This window comes from Caretta caretta, chromosome 1 (assembly GCF_965140235.1).
Source record: "Caretta caretta isolate rCarCar2 chromosome 1, rCarCar1.hap1, whole genome shotgun sequence".
Lineage (NCBI taxonomy): Eukaryota > Metazoa > Chordata > Testudines > Cheloniidae > Caretta > Caretta caretta.
In genome coordinates this window covers 338,186,634-338,198,794 of record NC_134206.1, presented here as the reverse complement: position 1 = coordinate 338,198,794, position 12,161 = coordinate 338,186,634, and the positions used below count along the sequence as shown (strand labels likewise).

General features: G+C 37.4%; 1 protein-coding gene across 3 annotated transcripts in view; it reads right to left on the bottom strand.

Annotated features, from left to right (window-relative positions):
- The window catches only part of DMTF1 (cyclin D binding myb like transcription factor 1), a 61,479-nt gene that overhangs the window by 36,160 nt on the left and 13,158 nt on the right, over positions 1-12,161 (bottom strand). For 2 of the 3 annotated variants that reach the window (XM_048836527.2, XM_048836528.2), the window contains exons 4-9: positions 11,916-12,010; positions 9,711-9,825; positions 5,863-5,939; positions 4,215-4,372; positions 2,094-2,126; positions 771-880 (exon numbers count right to left, since the gene is read on the bottom strand). In XM_048836527.2, coding sequence (XP_048692484.2) covers positions 771-880; positions 2,094-2,126; positions 4,215-4,372; positions 5,863-5,939; positions 9,711-9,825; positions 11,916-12,010 — 588 coding nt within the window. The remainder of the gene's footprint in view (positions 1-770; positions 881-2,093; positions 2,127-4,214; positions 4,373-5,862; positions 5,940-9,710; positions 9,826-11,915; positions 12,011-12,161) is intronic. The other variant, XM_075124525.1, reaches the window with a different exon arrangement.

Sequence of the window (12,161 nt, the reverse complement as noted above, 5' to 3'; positions counted from 1 at the left end):
CATGTAAGGAAAAGCCTCAGTGTGACAGGAAGTAATGCTGGTGATTCAGTCTGTGTGCCACATTCACTCTGGGTCAGTACTGAAACGATGCTCCAGCATGATGCAAAGTACTTCTGCTAAAAATGCTGACTTTCAGATGAGACATAAAACCACAGTTCCAGGCCCCCCAAGTGTCATTAACAATCCCATGGGAAAATTACATGGGTATTAAATCCAGAGTCCTGGCCAAATTTCAAGTGGGTAATTATATACTGGCTACCTAATTTTCCCCTTCATTTTAAATGAAGTATATTTCATTTCCTGTCCTTCAATTTTGTGCAGTGTTGATATGTGCTGTTTAATAGTTTCTTCATTTTAATTCAGCAATAACTACAATTTAGCACTGAGTGAAATGACACCCATATATAGAGAGAGAAAGTTTGTAAAAATCCTATGATTAAAATGTATCAAATACTTTGTAATTCATCTTGATGAAAAGTACCATAGGAACATCAGAGCTCAAGATTGTTATTAAAGGCCTACAAAAAAAGTTACATATACATTGTAATTTTTTTTGCCCTTTGTGACCTGAAATTAGAAATAAAAAGACTTAAAATAAAAAAGTTACCAAATTTTATGCTAAGCTTCAGCCTGAAGTGAATTTCCTAGAGCATAGGAAATCTCTAAAAACAACAGAAAGAGATAACAATGGAGAAGTTGACACAGCCTTAACTAGAATATCCTTTACTGACACCACTATACTACCATACCTGTGTGTTATAACACCATACCTGTGTTGCAGGTGTCCTTCATCAGCCTACATCGATCTTTTACAGATGAAGCACTTCTTCCCAGTGCAGCGCCTATTGTTGCCCAATCATTACCATGCTTTATTCTTAACCTAAGTGAATACAGTCTGTTAGCATTTTGTTCAAATGACTGCCACACCTATATTGTGTGGTGGGGAATAATAAATGTTATATTACTGGAGTGTGAGCACTGTCCCATAGTAGATGGGACTGGTCAGAATGGAAAAGTTTTATTCCTAATTCTTGCTGCTTATTTGTCACATTATGCTGGAAGCCATTTAGCCTGGCCATGCCTCAGTTTATCCATCTGTAAAATTTACCTGCCTCACAGGAATGTTGTGAGGCTTAACTAATTATTGTTTGAAACATGTTTTGAGATTTTCAGATGAAAGGTCCGACTCCCATTCCAAATTCTTATCTATTCCCATGGGGAGACTTTGCATTTAGTACAGAGAATATTCATGAAGCCTGGTATAATAGGTGCTGAAAAACTGGGAATTCTATAACTCACCTCCCCAGGAAGCCAGTTTACACTGCATCTTGCCTCACTACTTTCCAATTTCTAAAGCTTATGCATTCCCCTTCCTTCACCACTTCTCAGAGTGGCTTAAAATATTAACCATGGTTACTTATTCATTTCAATTTATTATGAACCCATCTGGAACTCTAGGTGCCTTACAAAACGCATAGAAACTTCAACTAGATTTATATCCAAACAAAGTAACTCCCACCTTAAATCCTCCATTCTTCCCATCAATGCAAGCTGTATCCTAATCAACCCAATCAATCCTTAAGGAAAAGCCTGGGAAAACAGATAAGCCTGAAGAATATCCTTGGTTCTGTCACACCAAGGGTGTGTATTCCAGATTCAAGGACCCTCACTGATGTCTTGGTGAAGTCTCCCAACATCTGTTTTCATAAGGGGAATCTTATGCTTGACCATTCAACCATCCTTACAGCTAACCACTGCTCAAGCTCTCTAAAGAAAGAAGACCAAACTACTCTCAGTTATACTTATGACAATCTGAAGTATCACTGGTTTCAATAGAATACATCAATCTTAGTTTGGCTAAGTGCTGTATTTACATCTGTAAATACATGCTGAGTAGGAATTGGCCAGAAAGTGGCTTTCATTGCTCTTCAAACTACTCTGGTGCAATACTACTTTGTAGAAAAGAGTTATTGCAGTCAATTTACCTATGATCGCTGAACTGAAATGTTCATAGTAAAACCTTTATAAAATTCTTTTTTTAAAAACTGTTGTTATAAATAAATTAGATAAGATCTTGTGAATGCAAAACTTACTCCTTGAGCTTTTCAATTTCTTCAGGAGTATACCTATGCAATAAATAAGAAGAACATTACTTAGAAAAGAAACATTCACTTTTGTGTTGGTAGTAGTACATTGTGCATGGTTAACAAAAAGAAAATTTCTAACTGAGGGAAACAATCTGAATATTTAAACGCACATTAAAGGTAAATTATTTATCTTTGTTCATTTCTAAACACGTTTGGATCTCTTCACATTTAGTTTCACACTGGTGTAACTCCTTCAATTTCAATGGATTTACTTCTCAGGTATAAGAAATCAGAATTAGGCCCACTTATGCCTTAAAGAAGGGCTAGTTCTTCACAGCACATCATCTACTTAATTCGGTGACTGTCATAATGATACATTTGTGGCAATAAACACCACTAACACTTAGCACTCCAATCGCACTTCTCCTCTTCAAAGACCTTTATAAACGTTAACTAAAATCCTATCCATCACCCTAGGGGGATAAGTATCTCCATTACTTTACAGTTAGGGAATCCAAGGCAGGGGGATTAAATGAATTGCCCTCTAAATCACATCAGAGACAAGATTAGTACTCAGCAGTTCATGGCCTGGCTTTTAGTTCTGTGCCCACTTCACAATGCTCTCCACATCCTGGTAATCCTTTTATAGTGAATACGATCACAGATGCCTTAGGCTCCAATCCTACAGTAGGTTGCACCAATGCAGTCCCATGCACCGATGTGAAATTCTACTAGAGTCAATGGAACAGTGTGCTAGCATATCCTGATGCAGGATCAGTCCTTTGGAAGCTCTTATACAAAATTATGGAAAGGAAGGGACTAAGAATTAAGAAGGAAAGAGAAGGTCTTATATAAATCCGAGGTGTCTGCAAAGGGCACAGAAAAGATAACTGGCCAACAAATCCCTGCCTCTAATGGGATGTTGTTTTTATCTTGAACATACATCTCCCTATAGTAGTGGACAAGCAATGGGATCACATTTGAGAGAAAGTTCTGGGAAGTCACAAAAAGGAAGGAAAAACAAGATGAGTCCCTTGTTAGCACCTAGCTAACTAATCCCACTGATTTAAACAAAGTACCAGAAAAAGAAATCTAAAAAGATTGCAAAGCTTAGGTCAAAGAGAATCATCCCATCTGATGGAAAAGGACACAAGGAAATGTACTGAACTACCGGCAGGAGACATTAGCATCCACTGCCTGGACTGACCTGCAGGATGCAGGAGAAATGGCTTTTCATCTGAATGTTTTATGTTTCTAAGTTTTCACCACTGTGAAAGTTCTTCAATAACTTAAATGGTTAATGCGAAAAAGCATTAAAAAAATGCTATGCATTCTTTAAAAAAAAAGAAAGTTTGTAGATTGCTTCTTCTAGAGTCCACTTCTTGAGCTATACCATCAAAATTAAATCGGCCAACCATGATTTTTTTTGTTTGCTTTTAATTCCCCATCTCCCTCCCATTTAGAGAAACAGCCTTCTCTAACAGACTGAGCTCAGTACCAGGAGCCAGGAACTACTGATTTCTAAAGCTGACTCAACATTCACTTGTGTGACATCTTGGGGAAGTCATCTACACTTTCTGTTTATCTACTTGTTAAAATGCAGGAGTGTTTAGAGAATAGTTAACCTTTGTTAAAGCAATGTTTAGAAAAGTAAAATAGTATTTGCTAACAAACGTGCTATCAGTGTTATCAAATACAACAAGCATGGTTGCTTGTGTGTTCAATATACAATAAATTAATTCCATAAATTCACAAAAATAGCTGAAGCAATAACATGGAGCAACAGCAATGGGCTGCATGGCCAGTAATTCATCTCTGTGCATGTACAAAGGCTACACTAGAGATCAATGGAAGCTCTTATACAAGTTCTGACAAGACTTTATATCAACAGAACCAAAAAGGGAGGGAGCTTGACTTTTTTTCCCCCTAGGCCTAATAAATCTCATGGCTACAGCCTCTAGTCTTGCTTCTCAACTACCTCTCAGTTGAAAGGAATTTACCTTTCCCCCCCCCAAAATGTCATTTTCATTACTTGAAGTGCATGTAAAATAAAAAACAAAAACCCAAAACAAAACACATGACCCTAATGATACCAATCAAGCCATGCATCATTATAGGTTTTCATACTTTCCAACATGGTTTCTGTCATCATACATGCGAAGAACTCTTCTGTAAACTGCAAAGAGAGGCCGGTTCAGACCCCATGCTATGGTCCTGTAGAAATCTTTTCGTTCATCTTTTGACATCTCAAAGATAATTTCAGTGGCATCTTTTATTCCACGGGCCTACATAGATCACATTTTAAGAAGAGATTTTAGACAAAACTGTGTATCATTGACAAACAGAACTTTTAAAAATGAGAAGGTTGGTACATTATTCTGAAATTCATGAGAGATATTTCATAAAACTAAAACAGACCATAAAACATTTCATAAAACAGACCATTTATTCAGAGGCCCAAACATGCATTTAAGTGCCTAATTTCCATACAAGTTTGAAAATTCTAGTAAATGTATATTTTGTGGTAAAAAAAAAATCAATGTCAAATCTGAGAATATCACACAAAATAAATCTAAACTGACACTGTTTATTTCATGCACTGGGGTTTTTGTAAGGAGAAAGAAGTTTCACAAACAATCTGAAGAAATGCTTTCATAAAAAAAAATCAATCAATGTAAAGCTAATTTTAAGGCAGTGGTGCCCAACCTTATTACACAGGAGGGCCACATAAATCTAAGCACAACCTTGTGTACAGATTCTACATATTTTAATTAGATTTAAAGTCACCTGTATTGATTTATATTTTAAGTTCAGCTTGTTTAGTATGTATTTAGATAGGTTGTTCTATATACAGTATTGTCTATTTACACACTGTATAAACTAAAATGATGTAAACATGATGACAAAATGCTGATCAATCATTATTCTGTTGAAGCAGGCCGCCTGAAACTCTCTGGTGGGCCATGTACGGCCCATGGGCCGTATTTGGGCACCCCTGTTTTAAGGTAAGATATTTCTTTACATTGATGGAAACCCAAACAAAGCTTAATTGTGATAGCAAATGAGAACTAGAAAGTGAACTTGATTATAAAAGAAAAACAAAACTGACCAATTTAGTTTAAGTGAAGTAAAAAAGACAAGCAAACATCAGAAATGGGGATAAGGTACGGTAAATTATATTTCACAAACCATTTCAATGCTAATCCAGAGGGTTATTATTAACCCAAGAAAGAATTGAGACTTTAATTTGACCAAGCTAAATAAAAAAGGCATGTACATGTGCACAATTTTGTGATTATAAATTCTAATACCTGTGCAGGTAGGTGTTAGTACTGGAAAAGGTACACAGGTGTTTGCACATGCCCTAGTGAAGACTGGATCTAGCCCCTTCTGAAGGTGTAGATTCTTCTCTTGATGTGGCCATGATTTCCATGGGAGTTACACATGTTCAAGGGAAGATCACACCACTCGAGCACACTGATGTAAAATTTTACAATGAATTATTCTGAGCATGCAAACTGGAAGTGTTGTGAGACGATCTGGCAGAGCCTTAAACCCTAAGTATGATTACAATAAAAATTATATTTACTGATTTAATGCATAAGAAACATTTTTGTGTATTTCAGACAGGCAATAATCAGTTCTACTACAAAATGATCAAAATAAGCCCATCTGCATGCTCTTTGGAAGTTCTACAGAAAGTTAGTTTCAAATAGGATATAGTAGAAACAGCATAACCAGCTAAACTAGCAGACTAATGTACTGTAATTCCTACCTTTAAATAACGTTCAATGTTACTCATCAAAATGTCGATTTCTTCCTTCGACCACATTCCCTGCTTCCATTTATGGCCTTAAAATGGACAAGACAAACTAATCACAATGCTGGAGGCCAGCAAGGTGGGGGAAATCAGAATACATTATTTCCTTACTGAAGTAATTAACAAAGAAAAACATGTAGTAGTTACAAACTAATTAGAACCATTATGTAGCAGAAATTACTCTATTTGCTAAGCAACTAGTTTTCATGTTTGATGGCTTCAGTATCACCAAGCCCAAGAGTTCAAAAAAAAAAAAAAAAAAAAAAAAGGATCACAAGATTCTGATGATTTTAAGCCACCTAAAAATAAAATTGGGGTTGTTTCTATTTGGTGTCTGGTTTTTTAATCTTTAGAGTGCATTCAAGTCACATGTTTAGGCTTTTCTCTGCAACCATGAGGACTGGAAGCTTTTTTTTTTTTTTTTTTTTAATAAGAATGAAAGCTGAGATTCTCATGTATTTACATGACTAAATGAGCCAGGGCCTAAAGAAAAACAAATATCACGAGACTCACAATAAAATTGTGACACTTGGCAACACTGCAGCCTTATGTTATGGACCTTATCACTTCCAACCATGCCTGTGTAGTGCTAACTGCTGTTGGTGCTCCCCATGCAGTCAATGGTAATAAGCTCTATGCCTAATTAGAGTTTGCAGAATTGGGCCCAGTGTCATTATTATCTGTATTGGGACTAGTACCTAGTGATCACAATCAGAACTGAGGCCTCGTTGCATGTGTTGTATTTCCTGAATAAAAATGCAAATCAATACAAACAAACATTAAGCAAAAAGAAAAGGAGTACTTGTGGCACCTTAGAGACTAACCAATTTATTTGAGCATGAGCTTTCGTGAGCTACAGCTCACTTCATCAGATGTATACCGTGGAAACTGCAGCAGACTTTATATACACACAGAGAATATGAAACAATACCTCCTCCCACCCCACTGTCTACCAGCAGGACAGTGGGGTGGGAGGAGGTATTGTTTCATATTCTCTGTGTGTATATAAAGTCTGCTGCAGTTTCCACGGTATACATCTGATGAAGTGAGCTGTAGCTCACGAAAGCTCATGCTCAAATAAATTGGTTAGTCTCTAAGGTGCCACAAGTACTCCTTTTCTTTTTGCGAATACAGACTAACACGGCTGTTCCTCTGAAACCAAACATTAAGCAGTAATTTCAATACCATCTAAGCTTTTGGCTTTTTTTAAAAAGCAAAACCAATTCAATTTTATTCAGAGATAAGAATGCAAACCTTAAATACCATGATATAATAGCCAAGTGGCATTAAAAATAACTGCCCCTTTACTCTTGCCTACAGATATTTTCTCTCTTTTGTGCTCACAACATCTTTACTAGTGACAGATCACACGTAATTAAGGATACGCTCCTGACCCACTTCAGGTACTGAATGCTAGCTACATGCCCATCTCTGCTCAGAAAAACCAAGTGTTTCCTTCTCAGCCTGATAATTACCAGCAAAACAATTTGGAGAAAATTGACAGAGCTTTTGCTTACTGAAATCTAATTATAAATCAAAAGTATCGTCATTATAGCTAATTCTGTTCCTGCAGGGTAGTAAAATGTTCTTACAACATGTCCCCAATCTTTCTCTTCCTCCCAAGCTACGTACAGAGACCTAGATGAGGTTCCAGAGGTAAATTACATCTATAGTTTATAGTTACAATTCTTTGTCATTTACATGATCATCTGAGCATATAAATCATCATGAAGAGGAGACAGGACTGCACTTTACATGGAATATCATCTAAATTGAGGAAAGGAAACCTTATATTATACCTTTGCTATGCTTGCCTACTTCTAGCCAACTTAAGCCAAGTTTAATATAATTTGACACAGGACTTGAAAAACCTATTTAGACACCTGTTAGCTGGGGGCATAAAAGTTGGTGGTACACACTGCCCAGGTGAGAAGCTCAGGTTCCACCTCCAAACTGCCGTGATGGGGGAATTCCTGGGATTCCTATAAGCATATTTTCTCTGAGAAAGGTGGCACCTGCCAGCAGGTTTCTGCCACTATCTCAGGGGTTCCCAAACTTTTTTATAATATGGGCTATAATTTAATGGAAAGATTGTTCCAGCATCACTTCTGCCATTCACAATCACACAGACAATCCTCCACTCCATTGACAATTGCACAGGCCACCTGCAATTCATGACCATATAGCATGCCTGTGGGAACCATGACAATTACTTACAGGGGAAAGGAACATGAGGAAAATGTTTAGTGTTTTCACTCTGAACAGCTGGAAATGAGAAGACCCAGCAGCATGTGACCAGTCAGCTCTTCACCAAATCATCAGCAAGAACTCCTTTGGCCACAGTTTGGAGAACACTACTCTAGGCTAGTTGACTTTGATAAATGTGAAGTCCATATTCCTCCCCACTGGTGCTGGAAAGGAGGTGCATATTCTCTCTGCTTCCTCACCCTAGAGTCTACCAGCTACTGTCATGGGGTGTCTCAACTACTTTACCCCCAGCCTCCAGAAATGGAAAGCAGTCTCTTTGCTACTCTGCCCCTGCCCACTTCAGTTCTTGAATTGAGCACCGTGGAGATTAGAAACTAGTGGCTCTTAAAAGCAACCATGCATACAATCAGGACAGTGAATGAAAGTGATAGACAGGAACAGATAATATGATGGGTGCTTCTTCCTTCTCCCAGCTCTGAGGTTCCCATTCCCAATGCTTCCCAGTCATTGCTCCCTCCCTACAAGCCGCCATCCTCTCTCTGCAGTAAACTTCAGACCTATGGAGTTTCTGTGAAAAATTAAAAGGAAACAATACAATATTTATTTTGTTCAAAATTTTTCCACAAAAGTTTGTTTCAATTTTATTTGGAAAAAAAAATAAACTAATTTTAATTCACCCCTTTCCTCCCCACTGAAAGAAGGAGGGAAAAAATTGTGGGGGGGGGGGAGGAGGGAATAAAAAAAGCTAACAAAAAATTGTTTCAAAATGCATCACAAACATATTCATATTTCTTAAAAGGCCAAATTTTGTTGAAAAAAACACTGATGAAAAATTTTAACCAGCTCTAATGTGGAACAACTAAGTTCTGAAGCACTCTGCAGCACTAAGTTTAAATCATGTGAAGCTTTTAAAGGACTTGAGACACTACCAAGCCCCTAAGCAGGATCTCCTTAAATAATTACTACTGCTACTAAAACATTGCCACTCATGAGAGCATTATAGCACCCGTTCCCTCCCTTATTATAGCTACATCGGGGTGGGGCACCACTCTATCCCTCTATATCAAGATGGGAACAAGAGGAGTAGAAACTGATCACATGTTTTTGTTGTACATCAACATCAAGTGCAGGATTAATTTAGCATTGTGTTTCAAGTAACATTCTGGAAAATTAACGGAGGGTGAGAATAAGGAGGCCACATACACAAGCTCCAGTAGATTCTATAGGGCATTATTTTTCATTTTGTTAAATAAATAGCCTCCTTATTTTTACTCTCCTTTGTAACTTAATTTGAAATTACTGGTAACATACAGTGAAACACTTTTACTCCTAGTCGTCATTCTCTCTATCCCTCTGGATCCCCTTTCACTTTTTATCTTGTCTTTTGTGTAGGACAAAGGAAGACTTACTATTGCCCAGTAAGGAAAGTGTCTGTATTTCTAGCTTTAGACTTCACCCCGCTAACAAGAATGCAGGCATCTTGCGCCAAAATACAGGGTATTTTATGCAGCCTAAAAAGTACCCTCACACACGTATCATACAGATCAGCTCACCTTTTTGCAACCAATGGGAGAATTTGGGTCTAAATATCCTACCTTTGTTTGTTAGAGAATCCTTATCCTCTTTGGTTGTAAACCAGGCTTGACTAACAGCTGACACTTCTTCACTGCCTAGAGGACAGTTTTCATCCAGTTGTTCATTCTGAAGAATCTTGAAAAGAAGAATTGAAGAGTACCTTGTTAACCGATTTAACATTCATTCCCCGACCTTGAATTTAATATGCAATACCTGGCAAGTATAAGTGGAAAAAAAGATGGCTATGTCATACTAGTTCACTTTGCTGGCTGCTAAGAAAGTATATTTGTTTTAGGCGGGGTACTACCAGGATATTTTCCCTTTTTAAACAACACTTTTACCCATCATACACATGGCCAGCTTAAACTACTATCTCTTCCCCATCATTCTTTACAAAATGCACACCAATTTTCTCCCAGTAATGGCACTGATATAAACTCTATTTTTTGTTAATTGTAGGATATATCGAATCATTTGCTTATCTACTGTAATCTACACTCCTCCACCGCTACTCTATATTCTGCATAATGTGAAGGTTTACAAACTAAGATCTGTGTTTTCCCTTGTCTTTCTCTCCTTGCAGTGGGCCTACTTTACACACCATCATCAGAAATGACTAATATTTACAAGAAGCTTCACAAATGAACAGAATACATACAATCTCTAACAACACAGCTTTTGTGCCCTGAAAAGAAAATATTTTCTTTTAAAAAGTTTATTCTTTATTCAGATATTGGCTTAAATCAGTCGCTATTTGTGTCCAGCTGATGTATTAATTTTATGACAATTACATTTGTCATTTAGCATTGCATTATTACTTTTTAGTATATTTTATTATTCAATTTGTTAAATATTTGTAAAAAAAACCTAGTTAACACAACTTAAAGTATCCAATTAAAACTGGACACTCAAATAGTTTAGAACCCAACTGTAACCTCCACCTTAAAATTGTAATTTGTTAGGACATGCATGGGGTATAAACAGTGCAGACATAAGAGGGGGAAAGTACTAGCAAGGACCAGAAGATTGAAGACAGGTGAGATGGTGTGGTGGAAAATATAACTGGTAGTTTTGAAGACACTGGATATGGCAGAACTGTATTTGTAGTGAGTGGAGTCAGGTGATATGCAACTTAAATAGAGGCTACAACAGCAGGAAGAGAAAAGTAAAGAAAAACATTCAGAGATTTAGGGTATGTACACATTACAGCAGCTACAGAAGCACAGCTACTGCCCTGCAACTGTGTAACTGTAGCGTAGAAGGTGTTTTTCTGTCAATGCAGGTATGTCACCTCTCTGAGAGGCAATAGCTAGGTAAATGGAATAATCTTCTGTCAGCCTAGCTGCATCTACAGTGAGGCTTCAGTCAACCTAACTACATCACAAAATGCATGAAATTTTTCACAGCCCTGAGCAATGTAGCTAGGTTGACCAAAGTTTTAGGTACAGACCAGGCCTCAGAAAGCATTGCTGTAGCCTCCAGGAAAGCTAGGAATTTTAAAATTCTGCCCCCAAAGGGCTGGCAGTGGCCAGATGAGAGCAGAGTGATCGCAAATAGGTCCATTTGGCCCTAACTATCCTTGCTGGAACTTCTCTGGAGAGATGGGAGCTGTAAATTCCACACCCAATAGGGGTAAGAATACTTACTATCCTAACTCTCAAAGGTGTTGTGAGGATTAATTAGATAATGGGCTCAGTCCTACTCCATCTGAAGTTAAAACTCTGACTTCAGTGGAAAAAGGATTGGGCCCAACATCTAAAATGCTTTTTAATGTGAAGTGCACTGTATGAGAGCTGAGTATTTTTAGGCTTAAACATTTCTTTCTCTTGACAATGGTACTACCTGAAAGGTTTTACCATAAGGATTGTAAAACTTATTTTCCCCTGAACACCACACCTGCAGTAGTGGTAAATTTAAAATCCCAGCCATCTTATCTTTCTATATGGCTCTCTCTAAAACAAACCAAAGCATGTGTGCTACACCTGTCATAACTTACTGCACCAATCAGTGTACAGAAAATTTCACCAAATCATGTTTTCCTTTGAAAAAATAAAATGTATTTTTATTGGACAGAATCTTCTAAACAAGACCAGTGTCACTGTAGGTCAGTTTCACAAACACAACACACAGTGACTATTTAATCAAAACTTTTTGCTTTCTTCATATGAATATGCAGAGGCAAGTTAATTAAAAGCCCTTGGACCAAGCCTGAAGCTTTATCATACCTGGATCTGAGTAACAGTTCCTTCATTAATCTCATCATCGGCTACCTCAGTGGTAGCAGTCATGGTCACCTCAAAGCTCTGATCATTTTCTGAAACTTCAAAAAATGTAAATTAGTAGTGTAGTTTATTTCTGGAATATTTGGTATGTAGAGTACAGGATTTACACAAACACAGTACCTGGTCTGCAAATCTGAATAAAGCTGTGCTCTGACACTGATTTTTTGGTCTAGTAAAAACACGAAGATG